The 22,624-nt window shown below is 48.5% G+C and overlaps 1 protein-coding gene across 1 annotated transcript in view; it reads left to right on the forward strand.

The window, feature by feature from the left end:
• The window catches only part of vsx1 (visual system homeobox 1 homolog, chx10-like), a 30,980-nt gene that overhangs the window by 2,469 nt on the left and 5,887 nt on the right, over nucleotides 1-22,624 (forward strand). The window contains exons 2-4 of the mRNA XM_038804843.1: nucleotides 7,732-7,813; nucleotides 16,178-16,301; nucleotides 18,921-19,101. Coding sequence (XP_038660771.1) covers nucleotides 7,732-7,813; nucleotides 16,178-16,301; nucleotides 18,921-19,101 — 387 coding nt within the window. The remainder of the gene's footprint in view (nucleotides 1-7,731; nucleotides 7,814-16,177; nucleotides 16,302-18,920; nucleotides 19,102-22,624) is intronic.

Consider the following 22,624-nt stretch of genomic DNA (forward strand, 5'->3'; position numbering starts at 1 on the left):
CCAGGAGTGAGCAGAGTCTTTGTCCGCAGTCTTTGTGGCTGCCAGTGACTCGAACCTGGTCTTATTCATTTTATTACCGAGGATGCCCAAGGGTTTAGGCTGTTTGCTGCTGCTCGGATTTGTTAAATTGTCAATTCCCCCTCTCTGCTCATTTGGATGTGATTGTTTTTAGTACTGAAATGAATTGTATTGTGCAGTTTCTGTTGCTCGGCCAGGTCGCTACTGTAAATGAGAATTGGCTCTAATTTAATTTACCTGGCTAAATAAAGTTTAAATAAATACATAAAGGGATACACAAAAATGAAAAGATCCGTGCCCCATCCCTATCGCTAATACATTGCTAATCTGGTGTGTTTTCTGCCGTTGCCCAAATTTCACTGGGTATGTGCTGAGTTGTCCCGCTTTCTCTCTCCAGACCCTCCTTCCCTCCACTTTGGGGGAATTTTGCAGTCCTGGTGTGGTTGCTGGACAATCTCCAGACAGTCAATTTACCGTTTCCAACAAATGAATTACTGTTGGATTTTATTCAATCATTCATTAAAAAACAAACTGAATGCTGGTTTAGGGACATGTACATTTTTTAGTCCTTTCCAGATACTGCACAGCGGTAAATATCAGACCACAGGTTTATGTAATCTTCTTTCTAGGTCTACTACTCTTTCTACTCGGTTGTGATTTGCAATTCGCTGCCAGGTTTTATGATCAGATGTTGGCAAAATAGATTCATTTTCAGACAGTGAAATGTTGAATGAGAAGTTACGTGCAAGACGTGATTTTAAAAGTTGAAGGTGTACATAAGAAAGAGGGGTTTGGAGGAGGTTTATATCGGTATCAGGGGAGAGGCAATGTTTAAAGTGCCCGGCTATTTATTGAGCAGAGGGTATGGGGTCAGTTGCTCTGAATGTCTGGGCTTGGACACCAGCCGCGCCTGACTGAAGCCTGTGAGCTGCACGTGGACTTGATGCCCCTTCGCTGGGAGGCAGTTCAGCTGCTGTGTGAATAGTGCAGCAGGCAGCAACCTGGTCCCAGCAAATGGGTCCTTGTGCTTTGAAAGCTGCTGCTGGAAAGCGCGGGAAAGAATCGTTCGCAGCAACTGGTTCATTAGAAGAATTCCTCTGATCAAATAGAGTACTCATCGTTTCGGTAGAAAAGCATTGACATTGAAAAACGTTTACTTTTATGAATTCTGGGGAGGTAGGCAGGTCGCTCATTGCCCATTCCGAGTTACCATAGCGGCTTGCTCGACCAACTAAAGAGTGCAGTTAAAAGACGTTAGCGAGGGCCTAATACAGAGGCACTGGGGTTACATACAGAGGGACCGGAGTTACAGACAGAGGGACTGGGATTACATACAGAGGGACCGGGGTTACATACAGAGGGACTGGGATTACATACAGAGGGACCGGGGTTACATACAGAGGCACTGGGGTTACATACAGAGGGACCGGAGTTACAGACAGAGGGACTGGGATTACATACAGAGGGACCGGGGTTACATACAGAAGCACTGGGGTTACACACAGAGGGACCGGGGTTACATACAGAGGGACGGGGTTACAGACAGAGGAACTGGGGTTACATACAGAGGCACTGGGTTACACACAGAGGGACCGGGGTTACATACAGAAGCACTGGGGTTACACACAGAGGGACCGGGGTTATATACAGAGACACTGGGGTTACACACAGAGGGACCGGGGTTACATACAGAGACCCTGGGGTTACAGAGGGACTGGGATTACATACAGAGGGACCGGGGTTACATACAGAGGGACTGGGATTACATACAGAGGGACTGGGATTACATACAGAGGGACCGGGGTTACATACAGAGGGACTGGGATTACATACAGAGTGACCAGGGTTACATACAGAGGCACTGGGTTACATACAGAGGGACCGGGGTTACAGACAGAGGCACTGGGTTACATATAGAGGGACCGGGGTTACACACAGAGGCACTGGAATTCCACACAGAGGGACCGGGGTTACATAGAGAGGCACTGGAATTACATACAGAGGGACCGGGGTTACAGACAGAGGAACTGAGGCTACATACAGAGGGACCGGGGTTACAGACAGAGGCACTGGGTTACATATAGAGGGACCGGGGTTACACACAGAGGCACTGGAATTCCACACAGAGGGACCGTGGTTACATAGAGAGGCACTGGAATTACATACAGAGGGACCGGGGTTACAGACAGAGGAACTGAGGCTACATACAGAGGGACCGGGGTTACATATAGAGGGACCGGGGTTACATACAGAGGGACTGGGGGTTACATACAGAGGGACTGGGGGTTACATACAGAGGGACTTGGAGTTACATACAGAGGGACTGGAGTTATAAGTTTAAACTAATGTGGCAGGGAATGGGAACCGATGCAGGAAGTTGGAAGATAGTAAAACAGGGACAGAAGCAAAAGGAAGTAAGGGGGAAAGTGTAAGGCAGAGAAGCCATAGTCAAAAATCAAAAAGGGTGACAGTACAAGGTACAGTGACTGAGGGGAGCTCAGTGAATAGGCCCAGTAATACTAAAAGGAATAAAACTGGAAGTAAAAACATAAATGGTAAGTGACACGGCAGGTTGTTACATGAAGATATGGGTTCAACGACAGGGTAAATTAGGAGAAAAGTTAAGAGGAAATATAACTTAGGAGAAGTTACTGATTGAGATGTTATGATTCAAAACAGAGGTAAAAAAGCCAACATAAGTGTACCTAAATGCTCGTAGTATTTGGAATAAAATAAATGAGTTGATGGCGCAAATCATCGTGAATGACTATGATTTAGTGGCCATTACTGAAACATGGGTAAAGGATGGTCACGACTGGGAGTTAAATATCCGAGGGTATCAAACTATTCGGAAGGACAGGTGGATGGTAAGGGAGGTGGTGGAGCTCTGTTATTTAAGGATGACATCCGGGTAATAGTAAAGGATGACATCGGTGCTATAGAGGATAAGGTTGAATCCATTTGGGTGGAAATCAGGAATAGTAAGGCGAAAATGTCACTGATAGGAGTAGTCTATAGGCCACCAAATAGTAACATTATGGTGGGGCAGGCAATAAACAAAGAAATAACTGATGCATGTAGAAATGGTACAGCAGTTATCATGGGGGATTTTAATCTACATGTCGATTGGTTTAACCCGGTCGGTCAAGGCAGCCTTGAGGAGGAGTTTATAGATTGTATCCGCGATAGTTTCCTAGAATAGTATGTAATGGAACCTACGAGGGGACAAGCGGTCCTAGATCTTGTCCTGTGTAATGAGACAGGATTGATTCATGATCTCATAGTTAGGGATCTTCTCGGAAGGAGCGATCACAATATGGTGGAATTTAAAATACAGATGGAGGGTGAGAAGGTAAAATCAAATACTAATGTTTTGTGCTTAAACAAAGGAGATTACAATGGGATGAGAGAAGAACTAGCTAAGGTAGACTGAGAGCAAAGACTTTATGGTGGAACAGTTGAGGAACAGTGGAGAACCTTCCAAGCGATTTTTCACAGTGCTCAGCAAAGGTTCATACCAACAAAAAGGAAGGACAGTAGAAAGAGGGAAAATCAACCGTGGATATCTAAGGAAATAAGGGAGAGTATCAAATTGAAGGAAAAAGCATATAAAGTGGCAAAGATTGGTGGGAGACTAGAGGACTGGGAAATCTTTAGGGGGCAACAGATAGCTACTAAAGAAGCTATAAAGAAGAGTAAGTTAGATTATGAGAGTAAACTTGCTCAGAATATAAAAACAGATAGTAAAAGTTTCTACAAATATATAAAACAAAATAGAGTGGCTAAGGTTAATATTGGTCCTTTAGAGGATGAAAAGGGAGTTTTAATAATGGGAGATGAGGGAATGGCTGAGGAACTGAACAGGTTTTTTGGGTCGGTCTTCACAGTGGAAGTCACAAATAACAATCCAGTGACTGATAGAAATGAGGCTATGACAGGTGAAGACCTTGAGAGGATTGTTATCACTAAGGAGGTAGTGATGGGCAAGCTAATGAGGCTAAAGGTAGACAAGTCTCCTGGCCATGATGGAATGCATCCCACAGTGCTAAAAAAGATGGCTAGGGAAATTGCAAATGCACTAGTGATAATTTACCAAAATTAATTAGACTTTGGGGTGGTCCCGGTGGATTGGAAATTAGCAAACATGACACCACTGTTTAAAAAAGGAGGTAGGCAGAGAGCGGGTAATTATAGGCCAGTGAGCTTAACTTCGGTAGTAGGGAAGATGCTGGAATCTATCATCAAGGAAGAAATAGCGAGGCATCTGGATAGAAATTGTCCCATTGGGCAGACGCAGCATGGGTTCATAAAGGGCAGGTCGTGCCTAACTAATTTAGTGGAATTTTTTGAGGACATTACCAGTGCAGTAGATAACGGGGAGCCGATGGATGTGGTATATCTGGATTTCCAGAAAGCCTTTGACAAGGTGCCACACAAAAGGTTGCTGCATAAGATAAAGATGCATGGCATTAAGGGTAAAGTAGTAGCATGGATAGAGGATTGGTTAATTAATAGAAAGCAAAGAGTGGGGATTAATGGATGTTTCTCTGGTTGGCAATCAGTAGCTAATGGTGTCCCTCAGGGATCAGTGTTGGGCCCACAATTGTTCACAATTTACATATATGATTTGGAGTTGGGGACCAAGGGCAATGTGTCCAAGTTTGCAGATGACACTAAGATGAGTGGTAAAATGAAAAGTGCAGAGGATACTGGAAGTCTGCAGAGGGATTTGGATAAGTTAAGTCAATGGGCTAGGGTCTGGCAGATGGAATACAATGTTGTCAAATGTGAGGTTATCCATTTTGGTAGGAATAACAGGAAAAGGGATTATTATTTAAATGATAAAATATTAAAGCATGCTGCTGTGCAGAGAGACCCTAGTGTGCTAGTGCATGAGTCGCAAAAAGTTGGTTTACAGGTGCAACAGGTGATTAAGAAGGCAAATAGAATCTTTTCCTTCATTGCTAGAGGGATGGAGTTTAAGACTAGGGAGGTTATGCTGCAATTGTATAAGGTGTTAGTGAGGCCACACCTGGAGTATTGTGTTCAGTTTTGGTCTCCTTACTTGAGAAAGGACGTTCTGGCATTGGAGGGTGTGCAGAGGAGATTCACTAGGTTAATCCCAGAGCTGAAGGGGTTGGATTACGAGGAGAGTTTGAATAGACTGGGACTGTACTCGTTGGAATTTAGAAGGATGAGGGCGGATCTTATAGAAACATATAAAATTATGAAGGGAATAGATAGGATAGATGCGAGCAGGTTGTTCCCACTGGCAGGTGAAAACAGAACTGGGGGGGCATAGCCTCAAAATAAGGGGAAGTAGATTTAGGACTGAGTTTAGGATGAACTTCTTCACCCAAAGGGTTGTGAATCTATGGAATTTCTTGCCCACTGAAGCAGTTGAGGCTCCTTCATTAAATGTTTTTAAGATAAAGATAGATAGTTTTTTGAAGAATAAAGGGATTAAGGGTTATGGTGTTCGGGCCGGAAAGTGGAGCTGAGTCCACAAAAGATCAGCCATCATCTCATTGAATGAGCAGGCTCGAGGGGCCAGATAGCCTACTCCTGCTCCTAGTTCTTATGTTCTTATATACAGAGGGACCGGGGTCACTTACAGAGGCACTGGGGTTACATTCAGAGACACTGGAGTTACATACAGAGGGACTGGGGTTACATACAGAAGGACCAGGGTTACATACAAAGGGACTGGGGTTACATACAGAGGGACTAGAGTTACATACAGAGGGACCGGGGTTACAGACAGAGGGACTGGGGTTACATACAGAGGGACCGGGGTTACATACAGAGGGAGCAGGGTTACATACAGAGGGACCGGGGTTACATACAGAGGGACTGGGGTTACATACAGTGGGACTGGGGTTACATACAGAGGGACCGGGGTTACATACAGAGGGACCGGGGTTACATACAGAGGGACCGGGGTTACATACAGAGGGACCGGGGTTACATACAGAGGGGTTGAGGTTACATTCAGAGGGAGCAGGGTTACATACAGAGGGAGCAGGGTTACATACAGAGGGACCGGGGTTACATACAGAGGGACCGGGGTTACATACAGAGGGACCGGGGTTACATACAGAGGGACTGGGGTTACATACAGAGGGACCGGGGTTACATACAGAGGGACCGGGGTTACATACAGAGGGGTTGAGGTTACATACAGAGGGACCGGGGTTACATACAGAGGGACCGGGGTTACATACAGAGGGGTTGAGGTTACATTCAGAGGGACTGGGGTTACATACAGAGGGACCGGGGTTACATACAGAGGGACCGGGGTTACATACAGAGGGACTGGGGTTACATACAGAGGGACCGGGGTTACATACAGAGGGACCGGGGTTACATACAGAGGGGTTGAGGTTACATACAGAGGGAGCAGGGTTACATACAGAGGGACCGGGGTTACATACAGAGGGACCGGGGTTACATACAGAGGGACTGGGGTTACATACAGAGGGAGCAGGGTTACATACAGAGGGACCGAGGTTACATACAGAGGGACTGGGGTTACATACAGAGGGACTGGGGTTACATACAGAGGGACCGGGGTTACATACAGAGGGACTGGGGTTACATACAGAGGGAGCAGGGTTACATGCAGAGGGACTGGGGTTACATACAGAGGGAGCAGGGTTACATACAGAGGGACCGGGGTTACATACAGAGGGACCGGGGTTACATACAGAGGGACCGGGGTTACATACAGAGGGACCGGGGTTACATACAGAGGGAGCAGGGTTACATACAGAGGGACTGGGGTTACATACAGAGGGAGCAGGGTTACATACAGAGGGACTGGGGTTACATACAGAGGGACTGGGGTTACATACAGAGGGAGCAGGGTTACATACAGAGGGACTGGGGTTACATACAGAGGGAGCAGGGTTACATACAGAGGGACTGGGGTTACATACAGAGGGACCGAGGGACCGAGGTTACATACAGAGGGACCGGGGTTACATACAGAGGGACTGGGGTTACATACAGAGGGACTGGGGTTACATACAGAGGGACCGGGGTTACATACAGAGGGACTGGGGTTACATACAGAGGGACTGGGGTTACATACAGAGGGACTGGGGTTACATACAGAGGGACTGGGGTTACATACAGAGGGACTGGGGTTACATACAGAGGGACTGGGGTTACATACAGAGGGACCGGGGTTACATACAGAGGGAGCAGGGTTACATACAGAGGTACTGGGGTTACATACAGAGGGACCGGGGTTACATACAGAGGGACTGGGGTTACATACAGAGGGACTGGGGTTACATACAGAGGGACTGGGGTTACATACAGAGGGATTGAGGTCACATGTTACACACAGAGGGATCTTGTAGCGCAGCGAGTAGTGTCCCTCTATATGCCAGAAGCTCCGGGTTCCAATTCCACTTCAGGGATGTGGTCAAATGGCAGATTGCTCCATGCATATGGCCAGGCGATGGTGCCCCTCAAAGCTTCGGGCTGGTGACTGCTCCAGCGGAATGAAGCGATGGAAACTGGCTCCTGCTCCTGTAGACGCAGGAAGCTCTTCAAGTCTAGCCCAGTAACATAACCTCGATACCGCATGTACCTGCTAAATCAGTTCTCGTGATTAGAAAACCCAGTAGTTGGGGATTTTTGTTCTTGCTGAATGTTTGGAGGTTTTATTGGTGACAGTGACTGTGATCTAATCCCTTCCTCCAGATGATGAGAACACGTCGTGTGACCGCAGTGAGCTGAAGAATTCATCAGTGTCGCAGGTGAAAAGGAAAAAGAGGAGGCACAGGTAGGTGCGTCCCAGCACCCTGACCCTCTACCCTGCCCCAGCTGCTCCACCCACTCTTACTCAGTATCAAACCCATCACATTTATCCCTCTCTTCAACTCTGAAGACTAGTTAGACGGACTCCAAACGTTAACTCTGATTCTCTGCCAGTTCTGCTGAGATTTCCCCCCCGTATTTTCTGTTTTAATTACAGGTAGAGATGGGCTCTGCTGAAAATCTTGAGTAAGTAGGAGGTGGAGCTGAGGCACACTGCAGAAGGGTATTGGAGGTGCTGCCTGTTCTTTTGAAATTGCACTTTGCCTGATATTGGGCTTGCAGTGCTGGCACAGGCACTCCAGGTCGAATGGCCTCCTATAACTCAATGATTGAAGTTCCCTGCTTCTGGGTTAATGATGAGATCAGAATGCTGCACAGACTCGAGGGGTGCCAGGGTCAGATTTCTTGGCCTCGATCATCACTGGGACTGGTACTATTGGATTCTGTTCCCACCTTCTGTTCACCGTCCAGTCATCAGAATCATGGACTGTATGGGCAGCACGGTGGCCTAGTGGTTAGCACAACCGCCTCACGGCGCTGAAGTCCCAGGTTCGATCCCGGCTCTGGGTCACTGTCCGTGTGGAGTTTGCACATTCTCCCCGTATCTGCGTGGGTTTCGCCCCCACAACCCAAAAATGTGCAGAGTAGGTGGATTGGCCACGCTAAATTGCCCCTTAATTGGAAAAAATAATTGGGTAATCTAAATTTAAAAAAAAAGAATCATGGACTGTGATCTCAAACATAGTTTAGCAATCCTGTAATCTTATGTACAGTCATTTGAAAACAATTAAATTTAATTAACCCCCATAACACACTGAGCCTACCAGTGACCTTTGGCCAATGATTCAGGTGAAATGAAAAAATGAAAATGAAAATCGCTTATTGCCGCAAGTAGGCGTCAAATTAAGTTATTGTGAAAAGCCCCTATGTGGTGAATGTAATATATATTAATATATATGTTAATTCACACTGTTGTTGTAAGCGCAGTAGCGCTGTCCTACCACTAGGGGGAGTAGCGCTGGGAGCACTTAGGAACTTGTACTGGGCTCCACCCTTGGTTCCGCCCATGACTCCTCCCCCTAGTGCAGCTGTATAAGTACCCGTGTCCAGAGTCAACCTGGGTCACTACGAGTTCATCGACAGGTAACAGGCTGGCTCTGAAGTAAGTCGATTAAAGCCTAGATTCACATCGGAAAAACGTGTCTGGTGAATTGATGGTTCCATCAATTTAATCGACTTAAGAACAGTAAAGATCGGTTATGGAATCGGCCCTCAAGCCTGGACGCCTGGAACTCAACCCGCAGGATGCAGAGGCTAAAGAAATCTTCTCCCACTGGATCCGGTGCTTCAAGGCCTACCTGGCCGAAGCAAGAACAGCCGAAAATACAGAGGATCAGAAGCTGAGTCTACTGCATGCGAGGGTGAGCCACAGAATCTCGACGCAACTAAACTCGGCCAATTCATATACTGCGGCGCTAGGAGTTCTCGAAAAAATGTATGTAAGGCCCATTAATGAAGTTTACGCTCGCCATGTGTTCACGACTCGCCGTCAGCGGCCTACGGAATCACTCGCCGAGTTCCTAAGAGAACTTAACAATTTGTCCAATGACTGTAATTACCAAGCGGTTACGGCGGCTGAACACAGGGAATTGGCGGTACGCAATGTTTTTGTAGCGGGCCTCAGGTCTAACTATGTGCGCCAACGACTGCTGGAAAAGGGGGCCCAGGACTTAGAAACGACTGTGGAAGCTGCGACCACGATGGAGGTCTCCTTCTGCAGCCTTAACTCATTCCCCGCAGACCCCAATCATGCCCTCGACCAGCGACTCCCCAGGCCTGTGCTACGCGGCCGCCCTGCCACCATGCTGCCCCAGCCAGCCACCATGCTGCCCCAGCCAGCCACTATGCTGCCCCAGCCAGCCACTATGCTGCTCCAGCCTGCCATTTCTGCGGCCAGAATCAGCACCCGCGGCAGCACTGCCCGGCCCGCAACGCGACCTGCAGCAGCCTCGCAAAAAGGGCCCCAGTTTCCAACTCCCCAGCGACTCGCAGTAACCGCTCCCCTCACTCGCCGTCCCGCGGGTCCCGAAACCCTGCGGCCTATGCCCCGACTCCGCCCCCTCCAGCCACGTGCGATCCATGGGGGCCGCCATCTTGGAAAACCTCCATCACGTGGCCGGCCACGTGCGACTCATTGGGGCTGCCATCTTGGACGCCATCTTTCTCGCCGCCCGCCACGTGCGATCCACGGGCCCGATCGGCATCTCCGCACTCGGACAACTCAGCGGAGGAATTCGAACTAAACTATGAACTCAGAGGGCAGTCATCACGGGGCCACTCCAGCACAGCTGATAGAGCCGCCGACTACCCGCAACTCAGCGCGGTCACCCTGGACCAATCACGATCAAAGAATCTACGAAACTCGATGGCAGAGGTCCAAATCAACGGGTACAAAACGCCATGCCTCTTCGACTCCGGGTGCTCAGAGAGCTTCATACACCCAGACCTGGTAAGACCCTGTTCGCTCCCCGTTTTCCCCGCGCAGCAAACTATCGCGCTCGCTTCAGGCTCCCATTTGGTCCAGATCCAGGGGCGCACCGCCGCTACACTCACAATATGAGGCGCTAGTTACTCGAAGTTCAAACTCTACGTTTTGCCCAAACTCTGCGTACCACTCTTATTAGGCCTAGACTTCCAATGCAACCTCACGAGCCTCACCCTCAGCTTCGGAGGGCCCCTGCCCCCACTCACGACCTGCAGATCGCCCAGTACCGGCTCTTTTCCACGGTGGATCTGAAGTCTGCATACCACCAGCTCCCAATCCGCCCGGAGGACCGCCACTACACGGCATTCGAGGCCAATGGCCGCCTCTTCCATTTCCTCCGGGTCCCTTTCGGCGTCACCAATGGGGTCACGGTGTTCCAACGAGCAATGGACTGAATGGTGGACCAGTACGGGCTGCGGGCCACGTTTCCGTACTTGGACAATGTCACCATCTGCGGCTATGACCAGCAGGACCATGACGCCAACCTCCACCGTTTTCTCCAGACGGCACAGAAACTGAATCTCACGTACAACAAGGAGAAATGCGTTTTCCGCACAACCAGACTAGCCATCCTCGGTTATGTCATGAAAACGGAGTCCGGGGGCCCGACCCGGACCGTATGCTTAGAACTCCCTCCCCCTCATTGTCCTAAGGCCCTCAAACGGTGCTTGGGATTTTTTTCCTACTACGCCCAGTGGGTCCCTCAATATGTGGACAAAGCCCGCCCACTCTTTAGGACCACACGACTTCCCCTGTCAGCCGAGGCACGCCAGGCCTTTCGACGGCATCAAGGAGGACATCGCCAAAGCGGCCATGCGGGCGGTGGATGAATCCACTCCATTCCAGGTTGAGAGCGATGCCTCAGAGGTAGCTCTTGCAGCCACGTTAAATCAGGCAGGGAGACCAGTTGCATTTTTCTCCCGTACCCTCTCCGCTTCAGAACTCCGACACACTTCAGTCGAGAAAGAAGCACAAGCCATTGAGGAGGCTATCCGTCACTGGAGGCACTACCTCGCAGGTAGGAGGTTCACCCTCATCACTGACCAAAGATCGGTTGCCTTCATGTTCGACAACTCGCAAAGGGGCAAAATAAAAAACGATAAAATTCTGAGGTGGAGGATCGAACGCTCCACCTACAGTTACGATATCAAATATTGACCCGGGAAGCTCAAAGAGCCTCCGGATGCCCTATCCCGCAGGACATGCGCCAGCGTGCAGATCGACCGATTAAAAAGCATCCACAATGACCTCTGCCACCTGGGGGTCACCCGGCTCGCCCACTACACCAGGGCTCAAAACCTGCCTTTCTCCAACGAGGAGGTAAAAGCGGTCACCAGGGACTGCCCGATCTGTGCGGAGTGCAAACCGCACTTCTATCGACCAGACAGGGCCCACCTGGTCAAGGCTTCTAGGCCCTTTGAACTCCTCGCGATTGATTTCAAAGGGCCACTCCCCTCAACTAACAAGAACGTTTACTTCTTAAACGTCGTAGACGAGTTCTCCCGTTTTCCATTCGCTATCCCGTGCCCCGACATGACCTCCCACACAGTCATTCGGGCCCTGCATAGCATCTTCACCTTGTTTGATATCCCCAGCTACGTACACAGCGAACGGGGTTCGTCCTTCATGAGCGACGAGCTGCGTCAGTACCTGCTCGAAAAGGGCATTGCCTCGAGCAGGACTACCAGCTACAACCCCAGGGGGAACGGGCAGGTGGAAAGGGAGAACGCGACGGTCTGGAAGACCGTCCTATTGACCCTCCGGTCTAGAAAGCTCCAAGTCTCCCAGTGGTAGGAAGTCCTCCCAGACGCGCTCCACGCTATTAGGTCCCTTTTGTGTACGGCGACCAACCAGACCCCTCACGAGAGGCTCTTCATTTTTTCCAGGGGCACTACCACGGGGGGTCTCACTTCCGGCATGGCTGAGGACGCCGGGCCCCGTACTCCTGAGGAAACACGTCAGGGCACACAAAACCGACCCCCTTGTTGAGAAGGTGCACCTGCTCCACTCCAACCCCTAGTATGCATTCGTCGAGTTCCCTGACGGCCGTCAGGACACTGTATCCCTCCAGGATCTGGCACCCGCCGGATCCAGCGCCCTCCCACCCCCACAGAAGGATCTCTCACCCTACACCCCATGCTGCCGCCCCCTCGCACTCCCGAGCCCACGAGCTCGCTCCACCAGTTCCGTGCCCCCGTGCCGGCCAGCCCCCCCAGTCGAACCAGGAGAGTATGAAGCTCGGATACAACCATCCCTGGAATCCCCCATCGTACCCCAGCACACCACACCCATCCAGCCACCGCAAGAGGCTGCAACCCCGGTGCTCCGCAGATCTCAGCGGACAATTCGACCGCCGGACAGACTGACTTTATAGACTAGACCACCACCCCCGCCGGACTTGATTTTTTTGAAGGGGGTGAATGTGGTGAATGTAATATATGTTAATATATATGTTAATTCACACTGTTGTAAGCGCAGTAGCGCTGTCCTACCACTAGGGGGAGTAGCGCTGGGAGCACTTAGGAACTTGTACTGGGCTCCACCCTTGGTTCCGTCCACGACTCCTCCCCATAGTGCAGCTGTATAAGTACCCGTGTCCAGAGTCAGCCTGGGTCACTACGAGTTCATCGACAGGTAACAGGCTGGCTCTGAGGTAAGTCGATTAAAGCCTAGATTCACATCGGAAACACGTGTCTGGTGAATTGATGGTTCCATCACGTTAGTCCCCGCATTCCAGCACCTGTTCAGGGAGGCTGGTACGGGAATTGAACCCACGCAGTTAGCCTGTCTTGGTCTGCTTTCAAAGCCAGTGATTTAGCCTTCTGCTAAACCAGCCCCAGGTGTATTGGGAGCCGCATTGCCAGGTCAACAGATAATACCTGTTACTATAATGACCATGGACGATGCCACTGTGAACACCGAGTACCAGACACATACCCCTCCTCATTCCCAGAGGGTGGCAAAGGCATCAGGTGGCTGGAGGAGGGAGTCGGACCCCTGGTGGAGGAAATGCTGACAAAAGGCAGATGAGGTGATTCTTAAATAAAAACAACAACAAAAAATGCAGGGAAGACTTGGCAAGTCTGGCAGGATCTGTGGAGAAAGAAAAGCAGAGTTAATGTTTCGAGTCCGTGTGACTCAACTTCAGAGCTGATTCTTGGATTGGCCACATCCTGCAAGCGGTGCGCCAGAGATGGTACACAATATGACAGTGAAACAGTAGTTGGTGACAGTCTCAAAACACAACTCCAGGGTTCAGGTGGGAAAGCAAAATACTGCGGATGCTGCAGGCAGTCTGAAAGAAAAAACACTGACCTGAAACATACTCTCCACATATACTGTCAGACTTGCTGACTAGTTCCAGCCTTTTTACTTTTAGTTAAGGTGTTGGAGTTACGGAATCTCCATGATAGCTGTATTGACAATAACTGTCCAAATGTTATCGACACTTCATGTCAGGGATATGCATTGGTTCCAGTTATTTCTGGGGGAACTATATCCCATTCAGAGTTAGTGCTAACAGGAGAGGGAATTGTGAAGTGGAAGGTAATTGAGAAAATGCCCCCCCCCCCCCCCCCCCCCGGGCCCACCGTCCTTTTGAGAGCTTTGAATTGTTTTAATCTGTTGGTAATTTATAATTAACTTGTTGTTGCTGGCTGTGTCCTTTTAGGTTTAGATTATCAGCATGGGTTAAAATTAAAGATCTGCTGTCCTCCCTTAGCTGCTATTGGGAGTTTAAAAGTTCGGAAGCCTTCCCATGTTGAGATATTTTAACATTTCTAATAAAGCAATTTGAAATGGTCAGAATGACTATTTAAAAGTAATTGTTCCTTTGGAGAACGCTGCCATTTTGTTTATCGATATATTTTTTTTTTTAAATTTAGATTATCCAATTATTTTTTCCAATTAAGGGGGCAATTTAGTGTGGCCAATCCACCTACTCTGCACATTTTTGTGTTGTGGGGGCGAAACCCACGCAGACACGGGGAGAATGTGCAAACTCCACACGGACAGTGACCCAGAGCCGGGATCGAACCTGGGACCTCAGCGCCGTGAGGCAGCTGTGCTAACCACTAGGCCACCGTGCTGCCCCTTGTTTATCGATATATAACAACGTGGAACAAAAAGGCTGAAGCAAAGCAGTTTAATGTGACAGACTTTACATTAGTGACCGGGGCTAACATGGGTGTTGCTTAGTGAAGAGGGCAACATGCCTGGCCCCAGTAGCATATAAAGGTTGTACCACTCGCTGCTGTTTAACAACTGCATGGCATACGGTGCATCCCATTACCTGGTATTTGATTTCTGGTGAACTGGCTTTGCACAGGGATTTAAAAAAGGGAGGTGGAATCAGTCTTGGAGGACAGCACAAAATGGGCGATGGTGAATTGGCAGCAACGCTTCACGCAGCCCTCCATCTTCTGTCACTGTTGATTTCAATGGGGTGGATCCAATCTAGCCTGTTTCATACTGTCACCCAAGGCCAATTTTGTCCCTGACATCCATGTACTTTGAACGAGTTGTGATGCAGAATACGTGCATTGTTGGGAAAGGATATTGACGAATGCGGAGTAAAAGTGGGGAAATAAAGTTGAAATGTATATATTTTTTATATAAATGTTTTTTATTGGGTTTTTGGACAAAGTATATTTACAGTTATGTTGACAGAATAAAATACATATATATAGAAAAGAAAAAAAAATTAGGATATAGTGTACTAGCTCAACAACAGCAACTCTGTACAGCTAGCAATATTATTTTAAACATATAAGTAGGCACCTGTATGTTTGGGGGGGGGGACGGGACTGGGGAGAGGCACATATACATTTGGGTGCCGGAGAAACAATGACATTGGTTATGTCCAATACAGAGAGGGCAATACGGGAATGGATCTCGTGTTGGTGTTGTTACTTGCTTCTCCCGGACGGTTTTCGTTGCCGTTGTCATCTCGCGTTCACCTCCGCTTCGGTCGTACATCCTGTCTTTCGCTCTGTATTGGACATAACCAATGTCATTGTTTCTCCGGCACCCAAATGTATATGTGCCTCTCCCCAGTCCCGTCCCCCCCCCCCAAACATACAGGTGCCTACTTATATGTTTAAAATAATTTTCCTTGCTCTCTGTTACGTTACTGTATTTGCCAAATTTATTGTCGTTTCCCGTGCTCTCCTTCCAGGTGTCATTCCCTTGAAGTTGAAATGTATATTGATCAGAATCCAGGTAAATGGTGCAGCAGACATGAGGGGCTGGATCCTGATCCTACTGTTCTTGTACTACTAGAACATAGAACATAGAACAGTACAGCACAGAACAGGCCTTTCGGCCCTCAATGTTGTGCCGAGCCATGATCACCCTACTCAAACCCACGAATCCACCCTATACCCGTAACCGAACAACCCCACCCCCCCTTAACCTTACTTTTATTAGGACACTAGCATGGCCAATCCACCTAACCCGCACATCTTTGGACTGTGGGAGGAGACCGGAGCACCCGGAGGAAACCCACGCACACAGGGGGAGGACGTGCAGACTCCACTCAGACAGTGACCAATCCGGGAATCGAACCTGGGACCCTGGAGCTGTGAAGCATTTATGCTAACCACCATGCTACCCTGCTGCTCCTTGTACTGTAGCAATGACTCTTCAAAAGTATTTGATCAGCAGTAAAGTGCTTTGAAAAATCCCGAGGTTTCGAAAGGCGCTGTATAAAGGCAAGATTTCCTCCTTTCTGTTATTCTTTCCTTGTTGTGTGTGACCACTAAGTCTGATCTTTGATCTCCACAGGACAGTGTTCACAGCCCACCAGCTGGAGGAATTGGAGAAATCATTTAACGAGGCTCATTATCCAGACGTTTACGCCAGAGAAATGTTAGCTATGAAGACAGAGCTCGCTGAGGACCGAATACAGGTGATTTCACTGGCAGCCCATCACCAACCATTTAGAAGTGGGGTTACTGGGATATCCCAGATATATTTCAGATATGATCCAAATTTGGAATTGTCTGCTCCAAGTTAATCACTTCAGGTCCGAAGTGGAAATTTAAAATCACAACAAAATTCTCTTCCTCATTAAAGAGCCTTGTAGCTCTGTTCAGTGCCTCATTTTTTTGCACTCTCGCTTCTTGGTCTGAATGTTGTAGGTTCAAGTCCTACTCCATGGAGGGTAGGACCAAATCAAGATCTCTACCCTGGGGTTTGAAGGAGTGCTGCACTGCTGGACGTGCCAGTTTTCAGATGCCACTTTAAATTGAAAAGATCCCACCACAATATTTCGAGGAAGAGCAGGAAGTTCCCTTGGAGTCCGGGCCAAATTTATCCATTAGCAAATATGTGGAACAGATTATCTGCTTGTCATTACATTGCTGCTTGTGGATCTTGCGCTGCACACAGCTGCTGCCCGAGAAGGCAGCTCACCACCACCTTCTCAAGGCACTTAGGGGTGGGAAAAAGAATTAAAAATGAACCCTTTCCAATATTCCAACAAAGTGGCACTGCTGCCTCCGCACCAGCAACCTAGGTTTGATTCGAGCCTTGGGTGATGTCTGTGTGGAGTTTGTATGCGTGCCTGCATGGGTTTCCTCCAGGTGCTGCGGTTTCCTCCCACAGTCTAAAGATGTGCAGGTTAGGTGGATTGGCCATGATAAATTGCTCCTTAGTGTTCAAAAAGATGTGCAGGTTAGGTGGGGTTACAGGGTTAGAGCAGGGGATGGGTCTACGTAGGGTGTTCTTTCAGAGTGTCGGTACAGAATCGATGGGCCTAATGGCCTCCTTCTACACTGGAGGGAATATATGGATAACTACATTTCATTGCCTGTGTAGCACTTTTGGATGTCCCAGGTCATCATCACTGAACTGTGACTGATTCCTTAGCTGTGCCCAGTGGACTCAGCTACCTAGTGTTATACAGAGTGAATCGGAATAGCTTGACACTGACATCGATAATGGTGGTAGGACCTCAAGAGGAGACTAAGTAGGCTTGTCCACTTGGCATGATTGGCTGAAGGTTCTTGCACAATGGAGAGAGGGGGGTGGGGGGGGGGGGATGGGCAAGGTGGCCAGGATTAGGAGGGTGGTTTTGCAGAGGGGATGACGGATGACAGGGGGTTTAGGCTTCCTAAATTTGCAGTACTATTATTGGGTGATGAATGCGGAGAAGGTGCAGGGCTGGAGCAAGGAGTGGGGGCTCTGTGGGTAAAATGGAGGAGGGCTCTTGCAGTGGGTTGGGGATGCGGTGCTGGCAACGTCGCTGCTCCAGATGCCCCCAGGAAAGTTCTTGATGAGTCTGGTGGTGGTGGCCACATTGAAGGTATTGGGGCAGTTTCGGTAGCTGGGGGCCGGGTCAGGATGGCTGTCGATTAGGAGGAATCATGGGTTCGAGGCGTGGAGGATGGATACGCAGTTTCAGGGATGGGACAATAGGGGAATTAAGGAAATGAAGGATTTGTTCCTTGGGTGGAAGGGGGGGGGGGGATTCGCGAGCTTAGAGGAGCTGGGAGAGAAGTATGGGTTGGCGCAGGGGGAGAAGGGTTTAGGTGCATGCAGGCGCGGGACTTTGCAAGGCAGGTCTTCCCGACTTTTCTGCCTGTCTCCTCGCTGTTGGAGGTGGTGCTGCTACAGCTGAAGGTAGTGTACAGGGCGCATGTCACAAAGTCAAGGATGGGCCGGCTGTTTGAGGGGGTGGAGGATGTCTGTGAGTGATGTGGGAGGTGCCCTCCGAATCATGTTCATATGTTTAGGTCCTGCCTGAAGCTGGAAAGGGTTTGGAGTACGATGTTCTGCACAATCCCGGGGGTCTTGTATATGGACGTGGACCCTGGTTCCCTAGAAGCCATATTCGGGGTGTTGGAGCGGCTCGAGCTGCCGGGGGTGCGGGGGCAGATGTCTTCGCCTTCGCCTCGCTGATCGCTTGTAGACGGGTCCTCTTGGGATAGAGGTCAGCTTCCCCATCCTATGCCTCGGCGTGGCGGGGGAACCTGCTGGAGTTTTGACCCTGGAGATGGTGATGTTTTAGCTGAGGTGGGTGTGGTGAATGTGATTCACACCGGATTATAATCTGTATATACATGTGTCTGTATTGTAAGTACAGTTGCACTACCTGTCCTCCAGGGGGAGTAGCTCTGGGAATGATCGAGTTGTATGGGGCTTCTCCCTTGGCTCTGCCTAGGACTCCTCCCCCGGAAGCTCCTGTATAAAAGCTCAGTGCCACATGGTCAGCCGGCCAGTTCACCGAAGGTTCAATGGCTAACTGGCTGGCTCTGTTGTGAGTATATTAAAACCGCTATTCTAATCCTACAAGCACGTGTCCGTAGAATTGTTGGTTCCAACAATGGAGGGGTTCTACAATTGTTGGGGTTTGTTCATCATGCACTTGGTTACCATTGATTGTTGATGGAGGGTTCGGGGGGGTGTTGTTTGGTTGGGGTTGTTTTTGTATTGTTGGGGTTGTTTTTATATGGTGAAAATGGTGAAAATTTGTTGAATAAAAATACTTTTTAAAAAAAAGTTTGTTGACCCTACGTCTCTTCAGGTGTGGTTTCAGAACCGAAGAGCAAAATGGAGGAAGCGGGAGAAATGCTGGGGCAGGAGCAGCGTGATGGCAGAATACGGACTGTACGGTGCCATGGTCAGGCACTCCATCCCACTGCCCGAATCCATACTCAACTCGGGCAAAAATGGCTTGGTAGGATCCTGCGCCCCCTGGCTGCTTGGTAAGCAATGGCAGATTACTCGGGGGCAGGGAGGTGGGCGGGGCAGAGACAAAAAAATCAGGCTGTAGCATCAATGGGCGAAAGCAAATTAGCCTGTTTCACACCCTGGAAAAGAAAATGGAGTGTGGTTTAAAAAGGGATTGCCAATTTGCTAATGCCTGTTTTGTGCTCCCAGCCAAGCCTAATCACTCCCATTATTCTTCAGTTATCTTATTAAATAGCAGCAATAAGCCGAGACAATTTGCTGGACTCTGTACTCTGTACAGGCTCTTTCCATTGTTTATTGCATATTCCTTGCTGAAGTTTATTGTTCTGTAATAAATTGTTTCATCAACCCTACCCCCAGCCCAGGTGAATTTGTGATTTTAAAACATGGTTGCAATTAAGATGTTGCGATCCAAATTCTTTGTCTGGAACACTAGACATTTAGTAAATGAGGAAGCCCTGATGAAACACCGTTACATGACCCTCTGATTTGTCTGCTCATTTTAAACAGTTTGAAGAACCTTAACGGGATAGTTCAGCTTTCGCTGTGAGCTTCCTCTGTGTGGTTTCAGGTTTCAATTGAATGTCCCCTTTCGCAGAGCTGTGAGAAATGAGAGCATACCATGTAGCAGGAGTAGGTATTACTTCAGTCTGCTCTGCCATGCCATTTCATTAGATACTTTCTTGCACTACCCCCATATCCCTTAATGTCTAGAAATCTACCAAGCTCAGCCTTGAACATAGTCAATGACGGAGTGTCCACAGCCCACTGGAGTAGATCATTCCAAAGATTCACTACCCTCTGACTAAATAAATTCCTCCTTATCTCAGTCATAAATAGCCTGCCATTAATTCTGAGACTGCGTCCCCTGATTCCAGACCCCCCCCCCACAAGAAGAAACATCCTTCCTGCATGTACTCTGTCCGGCCCTGTAAGAATTTTGTACATTTCAATGAGATCAGCTCTCATTCTTCTAAACTCTAGAGAATACAGACGCATCTCCTTAATCTGTCATCATAAAACAACCCGTCACCCCAGGATTCATTCTGTTGAGCCATTATTGTTTTCCCTCTATGGCAATTATACCCTTTCTTAGGTAAGGACACCAAATCTGGATGCAATACTCCAGGTGCAGTCTTGCCAAGGCTCCGTACAACTGCAGCAAGACATCTTTACTCATATTCTACGGTAGCATAGTGGTTAGCACTATGGCTTCACAGCATCATCGTCCCAGGTTCGATTCCCAGCTTGGGTCACTGTCTGTGCGGAGTCTGCATGTTCTTCCCGCGTCTGTGTGGGTTTCCTCCGGGTGCTCCGGTTTCCTCCCACAAGTCCCGAAAGACGTGCTTGTTAGGTGAATTGGACATTCTGAATTCTTCCTCTGTGTACCCAGCCTGAATGTAGCTACGAGGGGCTTTTCACAATAACTTCATTGCAGTGTTAATGTAAGCCTACTTGTGACAATAAAGATTATTATTATTATTACAATAAATATCAGTATACCATTTGCCTTCTTAATTGCTTGCTGCGTCTGCATGGGGATCGGTTAGCTGAATTGGCTGGCTTGTGTTGCAGAGTGACGCCAACAGCGCAGGTATAATTCCCGTACCAGCTGAGGTTATTCATGAAGGCCCCGCCTTCTCAACCTTGCCCCTTGCCTGAGGCGTGGTCATCATCAAGGAGAAATCACCACCAGTCAGCTCTCAAATGGGAGAGCAACCGATGGTCCTCTGGGACTGTGGCAACATTTAATAATAATCTCTATTATTGCCACAAGCAGGATTACATGAACACTGCAGTGAAGTTACTGTGAAAAGCCCCTAGTCGTCACACTCTGGTGTCTGTTCGGGTACACGGAGGAGAATTCAGAAAATCCAATTCACCTAACAGCATGTCTTTCGGGACTTGTGGGAGGAAACCGGAGCACCCGGAGGAAACCCACGCAGACACGGGGAGAACATGCACACTTGCACAGACAGTGAACTAAGCTGGAAATTGAACCCGGGACCCTGGCGCTGTGAAGCAACAGTGCTAACCACATTTACATCTGCATGTTAGCTTTCAGTGACTAATTAACAAGGTCACCCAGGTCCTTTTGGACATCAACACTTCCCAATCTCTCACTATTTAAGAAGTACTTTGTACTTCTGTTTTTCCTACCAAAGTGGATAATTTAACATTTTTCCAAATGATTTTCCATCTGCCATGTTCTTGCCCATTTACTTAAAAAGAAATTAAGAGTACCCAATTAATTTTTTCCAATTAAGGGCAATTTAGCGTGGCCAGTGCACCTACCCTGCACATTTTTGGGTTCGTGGGGTGAGACCCATGCAGTGAAGAGGAGAATGTGCAAACTCCACACGGACAGTAATCCGGGGCTGGAATCGAACTGGGTCCTCGGCGCCGTGAGGTAGCAGTGCTAATGACTGCGTCACCATGCCGTCCCTCTTTCCCACTTACTTAACCTGTCTGAAATCTCCTTGAAACCGCCTCAGATCCTCCTCACAATTCACATTCCCACCAAGTTGTGTGTCATCAGCAAACTTGGAAATATTACATTTGCTCCCCACATCCAAATCATTGAAATAGATTGGGAATAGCTGGGGCCCGAGCACTGATTCTTGCTGGTATCCAACTAGTCACAGCCTGCTAACCTGAGAATCACCCATTTATTATTAACTCTCTGTTTCCCATCCATTAACCAATTCTCAATCCATATCAGTATATTATCCCCAAAAGTGTGCACTCTAACGTTGTTTACTAATCTCTTGTGCGGAATCTTATTGAAAAGGGGGATGAAGACTAATTGGTTAACTCTTTAAATGATAGCTCCTTTAAAGGCAGAAAAGCCTTGTTCTGGACTGTAAGATTCTATAAATAATTCTACAGCCAGCAAGTAAGAGGATTACTGTGTGAATTACAAAGAACAAAGAAGAAAACAAAGAAAAATTACAGCACAGGAACAGGCCCTTCGGCCCTCCAAGCCTGCGCCAATCCAGATCCTCTATCTAAAACTGTTGCCTATTTTCTAAGGATCTGTATCCCTCTGCTCCCTGCCCTTTCATGTATCTGTTTGGATATATCTTAAACGACGCTATCGTGCCCACGTCTACCACCTCCGCTGGCAATGCATTTCAGGCACCCACTACCCACTGCGTAAAGAACTTTCCACGCATATCTCCCTTAAACTTTTCCCCTCTCACCTTGAACTCGTGATCCCTAGTAATTGAGTCCTCCGCTCTGGGAAAAAGCTTCTTGCTGTCCACCCTGTCTATACCTCTCATGATTTTGTAGACCTCAATGAGGTCCCCTCTCAACCTCCGTCTTTCTAATGAAAGTAATCCTAATCTATTCAACCTCTCTTCATAGCTAGCGTGGTCCATACCAGGCAACATCCTGGTGAACCTCCTCTGCACCTTCTCCAAAGCATCCACATCCTTTTGGTAATGTGGCGACCAGAACTGTACGCAGTATTCCAAATGTGGCCGAACCAAAGTCTTATACAACTGTAACATGACCTGCAAACTCTTGTACTCA

Source organism: Scyliorhinus canicula, chromosome 1 (assembly GCF_902713615.1).
Source record: "Scyliorhinus canicula chromosome 1, sScyCan1.1, whole genome shotgun sequence".
Lineage (NCBI taxonomy): Eukaryota > Metazoa > Chordata > Chondrichthyes > Carcharhiniformes > Scyliorhinidae > Scyliorhinus > Scyliorhinus canicula.